This window comes from Balaenoptera borealis, assembly GCF_965194805.1.
Source record: "Balaenoptera borealis genome assembly, chromosome: 16".
In the NCBI taxonomy this organism is placed as follows: Eukaryota; Metazoa; Chordata; class Mammalia; order Artiodactyla; family Balaenopteridae; genus Balaenoptera; species Balaenoptera borealis.
In genome coordinates, this window is record NC_138872.1 from 80,610,486 (window position 1) to 80,628,511 (window position 18,026).

The following is an 18,026-nucleotide window of genomic DNA, read 5'->3' on the forward strand; positions in this document are numbered from 1 at the left end:
CCAAGCCGAAACATAGGGACATGCTCACGGCTCACGCGGTTCCTGTCTGAAAAGACCCCCCCACCTGAGGGTTCATGGCCGCCGGGCCTCTTTAGAAGTAACGAGCTTCTTTGCGTCGGAAGTGAACGGCTGTCTAATTTGCCCGCCTGGGTTTTAGTGCCACACGGTGACGTCAGACCTTCTCTCTAACATCCCCGAGCACCAAACCTTTCCTGGGGGGCGGGGCGGGGGCTCCCTGCCTCCGAGTCTCTGAGCAGATGCTCGGGGCCCATCGGGACCCCCATCCTATTTCTCCAGCCACATATCTCCGTTAGGCACGGCCAACATAAAAACGTGGAGTTTTTGATTGGCACTGACATATACACACTACTATATATAAAGTAGGTAACTGGTAAGGACTTGCTGTATAGCACAGAGAACTCTACTCAATACTCTGTAACGGCCTATATGGGAAAATAATCTAAAAGAGAGTGGCTATATGTATATATATAACTGATTCAGTTTGCTGTACACCGAAAACTAACACAACATTGTAATTCAACTACACGCCAATAACAATCCAAAAAAACCCACAAAACATGGAGCATTTTGCTTTTGCGTATGCGTGGTCTTTGGACTGATTAGCAGAGGCTTGAAAGAATACGTGGAGACGTTCATAGACGTCTCGGAGACACGCAGGACCTTTCACGGCCCTCCCGCCATGCCACCGCATGCTTGCTACCGGGAAAGGAACAGAAGTAACGTAACAACACACTAAGGCATGTCGGAGCGCGTGACGTGGCCCCACTACAGAACAGCCTGCTTTCCGAGGGCCTGCGCCTGACACCGGTGCGGGGGTAACAGGGGGCCTCGGGCCCCATCCCCAAGGGCCCGGGCGGGTCTCCCCCTGGCCCGGGGAAAGCCCAATCCCAAAGAGGCGGCATCACACACTGGCGCCCACCCCTCCCACGGCCAGGCCCTGCCTGCCCTCCTCGCTGGCCCCAGGCTGGCAATACTCTTTGGCCCTCAGCCAGCCTGGGCATTGCCTTAGGTCACTGAAAATCCCAGCAAACCTACCAAATCACTCACTCTTTGTTTCAATAGTAAAAAGGAGACAGTAGGTGCTGGTGTATGTGTGTGAACATTTAAAAAAGTCTGCCTAAGGAACTCTTATAGTGACTTAAAAACCACAACAGTTTACTTATTAATAACGAAAACCTGTTTAATAAAAGCACTATTTAACTTGTGCCAGCTTACATCCCCAAGCTTGACTTCCAAGCCACTTGAAGAGAGGGCCTGTGCCCTTCATTCACTAAGGGAAACTTCTAAGTGCCAGGCGGGGTGCTAGGAGGTGGGGCACAGTGGTGACCCAGGCAGACATCACTGAGCAGCTGGCTGTCACAAAGACCTTGGGCCGAGGACTAGGAGGGGGACGTCCAGGGGGTGGTGGCAGCTCGCAGCACTGTGACACTGAAGCTGAGGCTGGGGAGGAGGGAACAAGAAAGAGACCGAGGAGGCGGGGGGCAGGGTCACACACTGAGAAGGCGGGACTTTAACCCCAGGGAAGGGGCTGAAGGAGGGGAGGGCCCCAGCCCGATATGCAATCTAGAGAGATGGTTCTGGAGGTTTAGGAAACAGAAACTGTGTGAGTGTGAGTGTGAGTGTGAGTGTGTGTGTGTGTGTGAGACAGAGGGGGCAGGCGTAAGAGGGAGAGGGGGATCGAGGTGAGCTGCCCGGGCCCTGGCTCAGGTGACCATGGGGATGGTGGTGCTTTCACAGTTCTGGGGAGAAAAGGCTGAGCTCCATTTTGGTTGCGATTCACCGGAGGGGACGACGAACACGTGGCGGGAAGTCAGCGCTCGAGGGAGGGAGGAGGCGGGAGGGCCGTCCTTGGCAGGTCGCCTCTGTCCTGGCGCAGCACGGGGTGCAGGGGGTGAGGCTGGGATTCGCGCGTCTACAGGGCTCCTCCCATCAGGCACTGCCTTGTGCCACCTGTACTTCCCTCACTCTTGGGATGCTTTCTCACCCTCCTCTTTTCTCCCTGAACCGAACCGGGAAAGCACCTGGCGGGGAAGGATCTTAGCACCTGGGGAAGCTGCCCAGGTGACGTGGTCCTGAGCCCAGAAGCGCTCACCCGAGGGGTGGGCACTGCCGGGCATTCGGGATGTAAATTTGCTGCCCCTCAGGCTTCCATGATTTTTCTTGTGTATCTTTTACAGGCTCTCAAGGAAATACGCATGCCCAAAGCAGAGTTTGGGAATGTTAAAAATTAAAAACCTTCCTTAAGTTACAATTCAACTTTGGTAGTGAACTCCCAGGCTGGCGAGGCTGCGGGAACCACACTGGTGACACGGTTGGGCCGGCCTCAGGAGCACCGGGCTCCCGCTGTTCCTAGCTTCTCTACAGATCCACACTGATTTAGAAATAATGCTTTCAAATTACCTTCAGTAACCTTATTACCGAACCAGCTGTGTGTATGAACACTTATCAATGCGTCCCTGTGCATTAAGAGAAAATGTATGTCATACAAACAGTCTAAATATATATTACTGAGATGAGTAAAAACAAACTCTCTAGTTAAATTGCTCTGCTGTAATCAAAGATTAAGCACTGTGTGTGCGTGCGCGCGCCCGTGTGCATGTGTTTTCTTCCTCCAGGGTTCCTTTCTGGCTTTGGGCAGACCTGCCCATCCTTCACCGGTAGTGATTCTCTCTGGCAGGCAGCTCATACTGCCGTTCTGACAGTGGCATTAATTTTCCCCGATTTCTAAGACTTGGAGGAGCTGAGAGGTGGTTTTGAGTAGTGTTTTCCTTCTGAGCCTTTTAGGCCTGCAGCTCAGAAACTTTCCTTCCCTCCAGGCACCTGGTGGACAGCAGGCTTCCAAGTGCCCATCTGCGCAGAGGCTCCCGCGTTTGCCCCGAGAGCAGCCTGTCCCCTCCCAGTAACCCTACCAGGCAGCCTGGCATGCAGGTGATGTCTGGCCTGTGATGGAACGTTCCTTAGAGAATCCTTCGCTGATTGGATGAATAGCTGGTGTGGTGGGCTGCTTCCCGGCTTCCCAACAACACGCAGGTGAATGCGCTGATCTGGCCCTACACGGGCCCCAGGCCGTGCCGAGCAGAACCGAGTGACATTTTCGTTGTATGTGATGGTATTAGAAAACCTATTAAGGGGACTTCCCCAGTGGCGCAGTGGTTAAGAATCCGCCTGCCAATGCAGGGGACACGGGTTTGAGCCCTGGTCCGGGAAGACCCCACATGCCGCGGAGCAACTAAGCCCGTGCGCCACAACTACTGAGCCTGAGCTTTAGAGCCCGCGAGCCACAACCACTGAGCCCACAAGCCACAACTACTGAAGCCCGTGCACCTAGAGCCCGTGCTCCGCACCAAGAGAAGCTGCCGCAGTGAGAAGCCCGCGCACCGCAACGAAGAGTAGCCCCCGCTCGCCGCAACTAGAGAAAGCCCGCGCACAGCAACGAAGACCCAACGCAGCTAAAACTAAATAAATAAAATAAATTTATAAAAATAAAACAAAAAAAAAGAAAAGCTATTAAGGTACATTATTTTACACATCCTCCTAATCTCTCCATTCTGCTTTACTTAATTTGTGATGAAACTGTTGAGAAAGGGTACTTAATGTACGACAGTCAGTAAAAGTAATTTATCATCTTCCCGCTTCAGTGCTCACGTTATCAGCGAACTCATTTTCTGCATTCATCATGCAATCAGCCTATTATTTGCATATTAATCAGGCAGTGGACCATGAAAGAACTGCATCCCAGCCAAATGCTGCACTATCTCAGGAGAAACACTCAGTAATTATCATACATCAGTGTTATGATGTAGTAATTGATTATAACATCTTTCTGCTGCCCCTGGGGAGCTCCTCTGCTCACCCAGCTCCAGGCACTCCGGACAGATTGCTCTTTTCCTCCCCAAATCAAAGTCACCACTGCTGTTCTCTCCAAGTGCTATTTCTGTGCGGTATTGATCCTCCTCTTCCAATCTCATGAGGTATTTAAACTACGTGGAACAAACTGACTGTAACTCAGAGACGAGAGGGTCTAGCCGGGAGGAAGGCACATCCCTCTGGACTCAGCCTCTTGGCTTCAGAGGTGCTGCTCCAGCTTCCGAGAAAGTTTCCTTGTCGAGAGAAATGCGGCAACTTCAGTCCCTCCTCATTGCAAAGTTGGTACAAAGGCAGTTTGGCTGCTTTATTTAGGTGCCAAATGACAGACTAATTTTGGCCCTCTTGTAAAGGACAAACCCAACATCTGCCAATTCAGACTCGGGCTATATTTAGGAATCCAGTTCCAAAGGGAAGAACAAAACACAAAATCAAGATGAAGCCGGTGACGGAAGCCGCCTGGCTTGCTTCGTTCTCTCTGGGACCCGCTTTCTCACTCCTGAGCATGACCCTGGCCCAGGGACCAGTCAGCAGGGGGCTGGGCCCCGGGTCCTGGGCTGGCTGAGGGCCACTAGCAGGGAGAGGGCATGAAGCTGAAAGGCGGCACTGTCCTTGCACGGGAAAGAACCCTGGGCCACTGTGCATATCTTCCTTGGATCTAGCCTGGAAGGGGTTTCAAAGCAGCATGGACCCATATCACAGGCCAGATGGGTCATACACTTTCTGTTGCAAAACTTCATAAACCGGGCTCTGACTATGCCACTGATTTGTTGCTGGGTTCCCTTCCCTTCTACCCAGCTCCCAGCCTGAAACACAAGGGCATGCCTCTCGGGGTAACTGAGGCATCTGATTTTCTGTTAAGTGTTCATCTTGGATCTGATTTTATTTTATTATTATTTTTTAATAAATTTATTTATAAATCATTTCCACTTTGATCCACTTAGGGATCAAAGGTATTAGTGCTGCGCTTGGCACATAAAAGGTGCAAATATATGAGTTTCTTCATTGTACTCTTACCGCCTTTTAAAAATTACCTGAGGATTTTTAAGCATTTAAGCTTCTTCATCCCTCCCTGGAAGCAAACCATTGAAAACTGAAGTCCTCACTTGCACCTGTGACCTACTTTTGCCTCTTGTACTGAATGCCCAATGTACTGTAAATTCCCTTCTCCAAAGAAAGTCTAAGGGGAAGAGAAAGGAGATGTGTCCAGAGGCCCGTGACAAAGGCCTGCCGGGGCCTTCTCCTAACGGGCAGTTAGGGCGTGCCAGGACCGAGGGGTCCAGGCCAAGCAACCACGAGAAGCTGAGCGGGATGGCGCTGCCGCTCACCTGTGCCCACAGTCACCCCTGTATCCAGACGAGATGGCCTGGCTCTGCACTAGTTTGCCCCAGATGGCCTGAGCGATGACCTGTAGTCTTACTCTTGAAGCTCAAGATTCTGGGTGAACTTCATGGAATGGCAGATGGACAGACAATTTTCAGAGATGGACGGCATTTCAGGGAAGCCAGGGATCTGGAGAGCTGCATGCAGGCCATCCTGCAGCTGACCCTTCGTGCCGGCTGCCACCAGCCAGGCTCTCACTTGACGGTCTCCGCCCAAGGAGTGAGTGCTGGACCCGTTTTCTGTTTTAAAGCCAGGAGCCTGACATTTCACGTGCGCACGTACATTATTCTATAGCTATCTGTGCGCGCACGAAATGACATAACGGCAGTGGTTTCAAGGGCAGCAGTAGGAAAGCGAACACTCAAGTAGCACTTCCTCTGTGCCAGCCACTGCTCTGGAGGCTTTTATACATGAACTCATTTAAAACTCCTGAAGGTCTAGGAGATAGGTACTTTCTTTTTCCTATTTTAAAGAAGAAACTGAGACACAGAGAGGTCGAGTCACTTGCCCAAGGCCACACAGATGCTCGGTGGCCGAGACGAGATGAGCCCTCTGCAGTCGGCTCTGAGCCACCGCTCACACGTGCTCAAGGCTGCTCACCGCAGGATCGTTTCTTAGGTTCTGCTGTTAAAAATCAATCTAGGGACTTCCCTGGTAGCACAGTGGTTGGGAATCCGCCTGCCAATGCAGGGGACACGGGTTCGAGCCCTGGCCTGGGAAGATCCCACATGCCGCGGAGCAACTAAGCCCGTGTGCCACAAATACTGAGCCTGCACTCTAGAGCCCATGAGCCACAACTACTGAGCCCACGTGCTGCAACTACTGAAGCCTGCGCGCCTAGAGCCTGTGCTCTGCAACAAGAGAGGCCACAGCAATAAGAAGCCCACGCACCACAACAAAGAGTAGCCCCTGCTCGCCGCAACTAGAGAAAGCCCGCGCACAGCAAAGGACCCAACGCAGCCAAAAAAAATCAATCAGTAAATAAAAATAAATAAAATTAAAAAAAAATCAATCTAAATATCTCTCACTAGTGATTGGTTAAATAAAATATGGTATGTCCAGACACAGGAATTCCCTACAGCAGTGAAAAGAGGAGGAAATTCTTTATGTCCCAGCCTAGGGCCATCTCTACAGACTATTGCCAGGTGAGAAAAGCAAAGCACACCTTGAGCACTGCGTGCTCCCTTCTGTGTGCAACAAACATCTAGATGCAGAGACTCTCTGAAGGAAACGAACAGGAGGGCCTTGGGGTAGAGCACCTGGGGGCCTGGGGATGAGGGAGGAGGGTGACTTATTTTTGAAAAAGGGTGTAAGCTCTTTTAAATCCTGCATTTTGTAGCCACGATGCATTTTACTTATTCAAAAAAAAAAAAAAAACCCCAAAAAACCCACAAACCATAATTAAAAATAAAAGTCTCTTACTCTGGGTTACTCTGATTCTCTCGTCTTTTTTTGGAGAGACCCAGTGACAAATCCCACTCAAGGAGCAGAGACCCTTGGGGGCTGACTTGTGCAGAAGCAGCCTTTCCCAGGGATCGTGGTGACAGCATTTGCTGCTTTGAGACGAAAACATCGAGTGGGCGGTCTGGCTCAGTGGCTGCTGCTCCAGGGGTGCCTGTGCGGGGCCTGCAGGTACAGTGTGCTCTAGGGGAGGGCAGGCCGGGCCGGCTCGGCTCCACCCCGCCCCCCCCGCCCCCCCCACCGGCATCCCAGGAGTGAAAGGGCCTCTCCGTGCTCCCTCTGCCTTCCTGGGTAATGTTGCAGCGAGGCAGTTTCAGGGTCGTGCTCAGGCGCCACCAGGAATCCCACAAATGCCCGGAACGGCTAGGAGAGCTGAAAAGGCAGCACAGGCACGGAGGTAACGCAGGGAGGCGCAGCTTCCGGGGAGCTCATGAGAAGCCGTCCTCCCTCCCTCCAGCCTGAGGGCCGGGTGGGCACTGCCTTGCCCTCCCGCCCTCCGAGGCCGCTCTTGGGTGTGCTGAGCCTCAGCCTGCCTCTCCACGCTCTGGAAGCCCACCTCCTCTCAATAAAGAGCCGCCCACGGGGCGGCAGGCTGGGGGCATCCTGGGGCCCGGTGCCGCCACGGGGGCAGGTGACGGAGGTCACCTCAAAGGAGCAAGGAGCCCCCCTTCTGTCCTGATCTCCATACTTTTTTTCTTATCGTACGAGCCTTAAGGCGGCAACAGGAACCCTATTCTACATAAAGAAAAGACAAAATTCCTCCGTAATCCACTTTCCTTCTGTTACTTTAAAAGAAAAACAGAAGGCCTCTAAAGTCGGGGCTTCTACTATTTTCCCTTTTTTTCAAAGGTTCCGCACATGCCCCGTCCTCAGCCATCAATGAACGTCTGCACCCGCAGAGCTCTCCACCTGGAATGTTCTCCGCCCTGACCCCTTTGCCCTTCACGGCCCAGCCACCTCCTGGGGCGCCCTCAGCACCACGGGCCTCCCCACTGGCCTGCGCCCACATGTACCAGATGACAGACAAACGGTACATTGATTCCAGAAACCTGACTTTTCTGATCTTAGGATAGACAATTCCTTTATCGTGGCACTCTTGGTAACACTGAAATGCCGTCATGCAGGGCACAACCAAGAAAGAGAAATGAATGGGCACTCAGTTCTTCCGGCCACCAAGTTCACGGCCGGTGAGCGGGGGGCAGAGGCTGAGCCCCAGGACTAATGATGAGCAGAGCGGCCACCTGCTCAGGAGGGGTCACTTCCTAGCTCACACGTGGCTTTCCAGAATTCTCCTTTGTTTGTTTGTTTTTTTTAAAAATCCCATCCTGCTTTTTTAATTTTAATTAATTAATTAATTAATTTTTGGCTGTGTTGGGTCTTCGTTTCTGTGCGAGGGCTTTCTCTAGTTGTGGCAAGTGGGGCCCACTCTTCATCGCGGTGCGCGGGCCTCTCACTATCGCGGCCTCTCTTGTTGCGGAGCACAGGCTCCAGACGCGCAGGCTCAGTAGCTGTGGCTCACGGGCCTAGTTGCTCCGCGGCATGTGGGATCTTCCCAGACCAGGGCTTGAACCCGCGTCCCCTGCATTGGTTGGCAGACTCCCAACCACTGCGCCACCAGGGAAGCCCTCTTTTTTGTTTTTGATCTGTTGCCTATGGCCATGTACAAATCAGTTATGTATATACAAATCTTTTCAGCTATTCAAAATAAATGAGGGTTAGAAGAGTTCTTTTCAGAGAGCACCAATAGTTACTTTTACTGATGTATTTCCATGAAAGAGAAGAAAAAAAAAAGAGAGGAAAAAAAAAATCAACTCAGTTCTAGTCTAGGGCACTGAACAAAGAGTTTTGCCTGCTTTAGATGGTGCCATGGAATTCTCTGGGGGTTCGACTAGCCCTTCCTCTTCTTATTAATGTGCTATCCAAATGCCCCACCCTGACTTAGTCACCAAAACTGAGGAACTGATTGCTTATTCAAGGAAGCTGAGTTTAAAGCACTAAAACTGTGGACGTGTTCTCCTGGTCATTTCATGGGTACCGAGCAAGAGCCATTATGCATATTAAAAAGGAAGGCTGGCCTGTCACTAAACCGGGAGCTGTGGCCCTGAGACTCTCCGGCTGCGTAAGGCCATGTGCAGCATACAGCCCCGTGGTGCTCATGTCAGGGAGGGGGCACACGTGGGACCACCCACGTTAGAGAGGGACGCAGCTGCTATCTTCTCAAGAGGGAACTAACTGGTGGTCTGCTGAGTGAGAACAGGGACGAGGAGCCATGGAATTCTCCACGGCCGGAGAAGATTTGGAACCCGCAGTTCCTGCCTGACATGCTGGGAAAAAGCTGGGTATTTTATAATTAATCCGAGGAGACTGGGCCACCCTTTCGTCGGTACAGCTTGCAATAATCCATCTGGGCGTGGAAGCTTGTGAGCTACAGTAACGAAGTGCTCCCAGAGTAAAAAGTTACAAAGCTGAGCCCATGGGCGACTCCTGTCAGTTCTCCATAAGGTGAGGAGTGACTTGAGTCGCATTTAGAAAAATCTGTTCCTTCCCCTTTCTTTCTCCCCGCTTTGGAGTTGTCTCTTGTCTCCTTCTTTCCCTTGGGGCAAAAAGATTAATCACACCAAGGAACCATGAATATGAAATGAGCTTTAAGGAATGAAAGGGAAAAAAACAATCCAATTGTAGATCATATCTAACTAGGTACCTACGTACTACCTACACGGATGCACACACGTACATTACATCTCAAGGTTTTCTTCTTTAAAAAAAAAACACGCTCCTAACTGATAAGCAATGACCACAGGCCACACTCAGAGAAAACAAGCCTTACTTGGTCCCTCCTTTCTCCTTCTCTGAGTGCTTCCTTTGCTTCTCCTGAGCACTGCTATTGCTACGCAGGGCGAGGGTAGCAGGTGCATGATAGCTGGGATGGGAGACAAACAAACGGGAGACTCGGAGAACCAATCCCAAAGGACTACCTGCACCTCTGTCTTGCCATATTAGATTAACGACAACCCAAGACACTGGGGACTTTGAAAGAAGCCAACAGAAACACGTGTGTAAAGGGACTTCCCTGGTGGCGCAGTGGTTGAGAATCCGCCTGCCAATGCAGGGGACACGGGTTCGAGCCCTGGTCCAGGAAGATCGCACATGCTGCGGAGCAACTAAGCCCGCGTGCCCAGAGCCTGCGCTCCGCAACAAGAGAAGCCACCGCAATGAGGAGCCTTCGCACCGCAACAAAGAGCTTGCCGCAACTAGAGAAAGCCCGCGCGCAGCAACGAAGACCCAATGCAGCCAAAAATAAATAAATCTATATTAAAAAAAAATGTGAAACTAGACTACCAGGAAATATAGGAACAGGTAACTGATCTGAAGTTCTGTCCTTTAAAAACCGTTTTTGTTTTTTTTAAGTTACTCATATGATTGGCATGGAGCCCTCCTTTCTCCTCATCAAGGCCTCAACAGCGCAGGTCACTCACTGAAAGTGGCATCAACTCTCCTCAGTGTCCAAGGCCATCACCCCAAGTCTCGAGTCATCAAAGGAACATCCAGAAATGGTTACAACCACCAGGAGGAAAAAGTGATGATGCACTGGAAACTTCAGTTTCTCTCTCCTTCATCACAAACCTGATCGGCAAGTTTGACACAGAAATCATTAAGGAAGATGGAGACGCTGAGGGCAACAGGGCTGGGCAGAAAGAGGCAGACAGGAATTCTTAGCGAGGAAAACAGAGTCCCGTGTCAGCAGTTTGCTGTTTAGTTGAGTGAGGCCCTCCACCCTCCGGGGCACCTCATCGCCATGGTAACTAAGCACAGAGCCCTGCATTAGACCCACACGATCTCTGCTCAGACTGAGGCTGTGGACAGAAGGCGGGTCTTCCAAAGTCCTTCCACACCTGGGAGGCTGAACCGATGGCCGGGCCAGTTCGGCAGCCTGGATTCTCAGACACTGAGTGTTTCTCACCAATGTTCAGGAACAGACCAACCCAGGGTCAGAATTACCTTCCTGCAGCCACCTGCTGCCACCACGCTGAGCTGCCTTGGGCAGAGGCCTCATGGAGCCCACCAGCATGGACAGAGCGTCTTTCTGGGTCTGGGGGCCTCTTGGAAGGATTCCGTGGTAGCCACGGCGAGAGCAGGGAATCAGAATCCTGGAGAAATCCTAGGCCCGAGGCGTTACCCCCCTGCCTTTGGGGGAGCAATGCTGAATACTTCCTCCGAGACACTGTTTTTTTTTTTTTTTTTTTTTGGTCACACTGCGTGGCATGCGGGATCCTAGTTCCCCGCCCGTGCCCCCTGCATTGGAAGCGCGGAGTCTTAACCACTGGACCGCCAGGGAAGTCCAGACACTGATTTTTTAGGCTGTCAAAGATCCTGGGGTCTCCAATAGTCGTTCATCCCACTGATTTACCAACACTCATCATTATAAGAGAATTCTGTTTTTCAAATCTAAATTCCACATACCGAAAGGCACGGCTACTTTAATTTTTAGAAACACTCCTGAAAGGATAACTCTGATAGTAAAGAAATTTCAAACAAGGAAAACTACCACCCACAATCTTGCCACTATATGATCATCTGTCTTTTCATTCTGACAAGCACTTTCTAGTCTTTCCTGATCCAGAGAAACATTTTCGCTTAGCTACCATCATGACTTAAAAAAAAAAATTTCTATTTTCCTAGAATGTAAGAAATAAGTTTTCCACCTTTGTCCACAATCACCATAATTATTATTTCTACTGATGGCTTCCCAACTGCTGACTCACAACAGGCACGTCGAGTGAGAGGTTTGCCATCCACCTCCCGTCTTCTGGGGAGTGTCGAGAGGCCTGCCTGGGCCTCTTCACAGAAAGCAGGGGAAAGTGCTACAGCGCTCACTTGTACCCAGGGGCTCACTGCCTCCTGCCTCCCTCCCTCCTTCAATCTGCAGGCTCCCCAAGAGTTTAAATCTCCTTATTTTATAAAGTAATCTGATCTCTTACAAATATCACTTACACCTCTCGGAGGAGCCCTGTGAGTTGTTCCCAGGTTGGAAATGTGGCTGTCATGGGAACGTTGCAGCACGGCAGCGAGTGCTTGCTACACAATAAAAAGTAAAAAGCCATTCTTTAAGGATGTGTTCCGACACGGGGAAGGTTTTGGCATCCATCACAACCGACCTGGGACTGCAGGCGATTTCTTATTTTATTTTGGAACAAGGGGTTTTGATCTAAAAACCGTTAGTCACATTCTGCCAAGTTGGGTCCTGACTCTGATGGGGTAGCAGATACTCGGAGAGTTTAACAGGGGGCCAGCTTCCCATTAGAGCAAGAGGCAAGGAGAATTTTCCATGCAAACGTCCGCAAAACTCTAGCACAAACAACCACGTCCATTATTTTCTCTAATGTGTTTTGAACGGGCGCCAGTGCTGCGTAAGTTCTCCAGTACTTGCTAATGAAATTGGCCAACGCAGAAAGGCAGGGAGAAGGAAGTACACCTGATCCTTCCTAGAGGGCCAGCCACTCCATTTAGAGGGTCCAGCCAAGAAAACCAAGAGCCTGGGTTAGATACAGCCTTCCACCCCTCAAGATGGAACACCCAAAACACAAGAAAACGTCAACCGGGAACTTAGCTGCACCCAGCACACGCTGGCTGCATCTGTGTGCGGGTTTGGAGTTTCGAAGCGGTGGCGGCCGCTGCCGCCCAGCTGTTCCCCTCACGACACGTGTTTTCCCTCGTAAAACTTCCAGCAGGCTGGCGGGCTCCACGCTCCTCACTTAGCTTTGTTTGTGTTTTCAATGAATCAATGGGATATGGAGACTAATCAACATGTTTAGAAAAATAAAGAAAGAAAAAAAGAGGAACAGCTCACGACGCTGGCTGTTCCTGAGAGCTGGGTGGGAAAAGCCCGGCACAAGCGGGCACACGGGAAGGACAAGGAGGGGGTCCAGGAATCAGGGACGTGGGCCAGCCCGGGCTGCCGTGTCCAGGAGTCCGCGTGGCGGAGATGTGACCTCAAAGACCGGGCCTCGGGGCTCTCAGATGCCGCCCGGAAGCAGCCCCAGCTCCTGGGCCCGGGCTCCAGGCCCTGCACCACCTGCTCCCAGGCTGGACCCCAACCTCAGTCCCACTCTCCTGAGTGTCATGCCCTGAACTGCAATGCCCGTTCCTTGTCCCCTGTCCCCTGCTATGAGACTGGAAGCCCCCTGAGCACAGAATCTGTCTCTGACTTGGACCCCAGCCCCCAGCCCCGAACACAGGGCCTCACACCTAGAAGCCAATGCACTGATGAAAGAACACGGTGAGGAACAAGAAAACGCTGGAGGAACCTGCACTCGGCCGTCGACTCTCTCCTTCTCCATTAGAAACTATGACCTCGACGAATCCAGTTTGCCTAGAGGGTACCATGTTTTCACCTCACCGGATCCAGAACGAGGGATCCTTCAAGTCTCCCCAGTACAGCCCAGAGGAAAACACAAAAGGCAGGGAAATGTTTCATTCAAAACACCAGACATGGCTAGTTACCTGAGCTCACGCAGCCCTGCTGCAGGGGGTCCTGGAGTGACGTCATGGAGTGCAGGACTAAACGAGAGAAAGGGGTACAGTTAAACGAGGAAACAAACTTGGGGGGTTACAGCTTCCTAATACCTGGAGCACAGCAGAGGGGGCACAGCAATAAGGGCCCCAAAAGCCCAAGGGAGGGTACCCACTCCTTACGGGGAGGGCCAGAACGGGGCGGGGGTTGGGTGTCCACGCTGGCAGGCAAAGCGCTGCCGGTAGAAAGCTGGGCCACTGGCTGGAGAGCAGGCGGAAGCCGTCACCCATGAGATCTTTCATTCTGTTCCTTTGGCTGATTTCCTTTCCTGATTCCCTGATTTAGCTACTTGACTTTTACCTATATTTATGTATAAACAGCATTTTCCTAATTGGTAACTCATTTTCTGCTGCTTATAAAATTAGCTAGGCACAATCTTCTCTCTCCTAAAAACTGAGTCAGTCCCATGGCAACAGGTGGTGGAGGAAGGGGGGCGGTTCTCAGGCAGCAGCTGACAGCGTGGCCGGTGGTCTCCCCGCACAGGGCTCCCCTCCCCCACCGCCTGCAGCAGCCCAGGGCGGGGCTGCCCTTACCTGGCCCTTGCTGCTGTCCTTGGACAGGCAGGACGCCCTGGCCCAGCTCGCCGTTCAGCCAGAGCTGCATCCGGATGAAGGGTTCGCGGCCTTTTTGGGTCAGCTTGCTCCATGGCTTCGGCCGGGACAGCATGTCGCTGACACTGCCCTGGGACAGGCCCAGCACCTGGAATGGCGACCAAAGACACACAGCATCAGCACCCCGGATTCGGTGTGAGGCCGCAGAATGTGTTAGTGATACACGCATGGCCATGTGGAGGCGTGGTCGGGATGGATGGCACACGGGGAGCACTCCTGGGGCCGAGCACGGAACCAACCCCTGGGGGCGGGTGGCAACAGCCTGGGGTGGGGGATAAGCTTTTCAAGGTCACCAGTGGGCTGATGCCCTGGCACGGGGAGCCACAGTCATAGTCGCAGCTTTCAGCTCCCAGGGAGAGGAGTGTGGGCAAACGGAGGGGAGGGGCTCCCCCCAGGGTCTCGATCCTGCCAAGCCTGCAGGGCTGTCGTCCTGACAACCTGAGGAGGAAGCACTGAAACCATGTTGCTCTTTGCCTGGCGGCACCAGCAAAGGCCGAGGTGCTGGGGGCCAAGGACCCCTTTAGAGCAGGAGCAACGGATGCCGGCGGGACACGGGCGCCCGTCTCCTTTGCTGGCGCCGGGCCAGCCTGGCATTTACAAAGGTCTGCTCTCTCTGATCACATCCTGCTCGATGGTAGGGGCCCAGAGGTGAGCTGGTGGCAACCGAGGAGCCAGCCTGGGAGTGAAGCTCACTGCAGACGATCGACAAGTTGCACGTACATACCCGACTTTGTTACGCTCACATATGGCCATACATATGTATGGGCACAAACACCCCCCACAGGACACAGATGCAGCCCAGAGATATTTAGGGGCTGCATCCGATCACTCTTTGAAAAGTTCTCAAGTTCCAGAATAAACTGCACTCATGGGCCAAACAAGTTCAATGCTATTAAGTCTCTGCTAAATTTAAGGCATGAGCACAAATGTCTATTTAAATGTTCTCAAATGATATTTTTACAACGCTGAACTAGAAATTTCAAGGGACTTTAAATTCTCATCCTCATTTCTATTCACCCCCTCACCTTTTGCAAAGTCGGGACAAAGAGCTCACAACCGTATTTCAAGGATTCATAGCACAGTACATCGCAAACACTGAACTCAAGGCAGGACCCGGTAAGGCGGGTAGGAAGGTGTGGGGCGGGCCACTGCTGACCCAGCCACGTGGCCCTCGGGGAGGCTGTCTTTTTTTTCTTTTTGCGGCATTGGGTCTTCGTTGCTGCACGAGGGCTTTCTCTAGTTGCGGCGAGCGGGGGCTACTCTTCGTTGCGGTGCGCTGGCTTCTCGTTGTGGCGGCTTCTCTTGTCGTGGAGCGCGGGCTCTAGGCGCGGAGGCTTCAGTAGTTGTGGCTCACGGGTCCTAGAGCGCAGGTTCAGCAGTTGTGGCGCACGGGCTTAAGTTGCCCCGCGGCATGTGGGATCTTCCCGGACCAGGGCTCGAACCCGTGTCCCCTGCACTAGCAGGCGGATTCTTAACCACTGCGCCACCAGGGAAGTCCCGGGGAGGCTGCCTTTTAGGGGACTGGAGCGCTTCTCATTATGCTCAGCAATTCATTGTTTAATCTAAGACTATCCCGGGGTATTATGTTTATCTTATATTTTGCAGGCCTGGTAAATCCCCATTATCCAGAATCTCAGTGACCGGGAAGTGCCAAGAACAGAAAGGGTCTGGGATCTCATCCACAAACCATGGCCTTTCATGAGCCAGGGATGGCCGACATGGAAACAAGGGTCTTCGGGGCCAGTCCTGGGCACAGCCTGGGCTCTGTGCAGCTCTGCCCGTGCCACCTCTGGCTGTGCATCCCTGGGCAGGTTGCTTCACCCCTCTGGCGCCCCAAGCACGTTCTGAATTATGAGAGAGGTACAACTATGCTTTACATTGCTGTTTCTATCGAGTGCCTTCTGGTTCTCTGCACGCTGGTCGTCTCTCTCTGTGATCAGATCAGATCCTTTTGGCCGAAACAGCCTGCAGAGGCGCCTCTGGGCTCCACTTGGCTGGGGGGACAGAACTCGATTCAGTCACCTGCTAGCTTGGGGCACATAGTTAACTTCCCTGAGCCTCGGTTTCCTCATCTGTCAAATGGCGACTTTGCCACCCCCTCACAGTGTGACAAGAGGTCTAAAGGACTGCAGAGGGTGAGAGGGCCTCACCCAGAACCTGGCCCCCAACGGGGATGCCGCAAATGGAGCGTTTACTGGCCAGCCTCCCCGGAAGTTTGGGAGTGGACGAGCCACAATGCTCTTTGGTTAATTAAGTGGGTGACGGCCACATCCTCCAGACAGATACGCAGTCCTAAGCAGTGAAGGGAGATGGGAAGACCCAGGCTCCCAAATCGAGTCCCTTACCTTCTCCCCGAAGATCCTCTGACAGATGCCGTTCTTGGCCAGCTTCTCCTTCACCTGCCGGGTGAGCTCGATGGTGTCCACATCCTGGTACATGTAGATCTCGTACTGCTCGGGGGTCAGCGGAGGGACCGAGGGCTTGGTGGGCTTCGACAGGGGCACGATGGGGGAGGAGGGCAGAGGGCTGTTCTGGGGTGTCTCGCTGCGGCTGGCTCCGGTGAGGCTCAGCTCTGAGCTCTGGGAGTACGGCGACTCGGCGCTGGGCCAGTCCTTCCAGTATTCTGACGACGAGGGGCCCTGGAGCTGGCCGCGCTCGGCCCGCGCCTGCCCGCCACTGCCGCCGCCGCCTTTTTCTTTCCCGCCGCTGGCTTCTTCAGCCTTGGGGTCTTCGGGGGGAGCGCTGCTCTTCCTCTCGGGCTGGACGGCGCTCCACCAGTGGTCCTTCCACACGCCGCCGCGGCCCAGCTCGCTCTTCACGTGTCTGAGGACCCCCTGTGCGGAGTCGGCTGCCCCCGGGAGGTCCGGCCCGGGCACGTCCTGGGACTCCTTCTTCAGGGCCGGGGGGTTGGGCAGAGCGGGGGCGCTGGAGTCGGGAGCCGAGGGGGGCTTCTTCAGGGAGACGGCTAATGGAGAGTAACCGGACACCGACGACATGGGCGAGGCGGGTATTAGCTTGGGGGTCAGGATGGCGATGTCCGTCTGGGACAGCGGCGCTGGCTTTAAGGCGGGGTCGAGGGCGGCCTGCTGGGCCTCCATCTCGCGGCGGGCCTGCTGCAGGATGGAGCGGATGGCGTCGTCGGAGTTCCCGCTGCTGGACGCCGAGGAAGGCTGGGCCGGCTCTGCTGCGGAGCAAACACAGAGGTGAGACGGTGGCGGCACCGCCCCGTGCTTTTTCACTCCACTTCATCCTGACCTGACCTGCCACCGCATGCAGGTTACCGGGGAGAACCTCACGGCTCTGTTTCTCCAACGTTTCCCCCGTCGTGAAACGTTCACGCACCCTGTCCGAGCGGTGACAGAGGGGCCAACGTGCCTGCTGTGCGACCACGTGGCCTCCGCGACACACCAGCCGAAGGGGTAAGTTGTGATCACGCGTGTGATGGGGGGCGGGGGGGGGGTACGTGTGCAAATGCTCTGTGACTCTCTTTCCGGGATGACTTTAAACTTAACATTCTCATGTGCTATATCCCAAAATTCCAGTGCTTTTGTTAGCTCAGATCCCCTTCCGGGTGGGTGACTACGGTGCAGCCACCAAGGGGGAGGGGGAGGGCCAACGGGGGGGGGGTCAGTGGGCAGGCCCTAGCTCAGGAACCCAGGGGAGTGACCAGGTGGTGGCAGGGCCTAAGCGGTCACAGCTGCCTGCAGCCAGGCCTGGTGGGGCCTCGCGACCATGTCTGTGGTGGAAGGACTCCACGGAGCAGGGGCTTCGTGGGCACAGGGCAGGGGTGTGTCTGTGCTGAACCCCGGGTAGAGCACTCAGGTTTCCTCTCTAGCGGAAGGTCTGAGCTGAATCTACAGCCTGGCGCGCCTCTCAATCAAAGCCCAGCCGGAGAGAAGCTGAAATGTGGGTGTTCTCTTACACAAGGCAGCTCTCCGGGCGCTCTGAGCGCCGACTCCTGAAGCGGACTGACTGCGGAGGTGGGGATAACCACCCTTCAACACTCCCTGCTCCTCCCTGGCAACGTTTGTTCCGTAAAGCAGCTGTGGTCAAGTACATACCCAAGTAGCAAAAGCCTGTGTTGCATTTAAAAAAGGGAATCTGATACAAACTAC

The 18,026-nt window shown here is 53.5% G+C and overlaps 1 protein-coding gene across 16 annotated transcripts in view; it reads right to left on the reverse strand.

The window, feature by feature from the left end:
- Positions 1–18,026, reverse strand: part of CUX1 (cut like homeobox 1) — a 368,426-nt gene that overhangs the window by 47,248 nt on the left and 303,152 nt on the right. For 10 of the 16 annotated variants that reach the window (XM_082361258.1, XM_082361257.1, XM_082361270.1 and 7 more), the window contains 3 exons: positions 16,257–17,095; positions 13,834–13,999; positions 13,231–13,287 (listed from right to left, as the gene is read on the reverse strand). The exons of 4 other annotated variants lie outside the window; for them this stretch is intronic. In XM_082361258.1, coding sequence (XP_082217384.1) covers positions 13,231–13,287; positions 13,834–13,999; positions 16,257–17,095 — 1,062 coding nt within the window. The remainder of the gene's footprint in view (positions 1–13,230; positions 13,288–13,833; positions 14,000–16,256; positions 17,096–18,026) is intronic. 2 more of the 16 variants (XM_082361263.1, XM_082361267.1) reach the window with 1 other exon arrangement.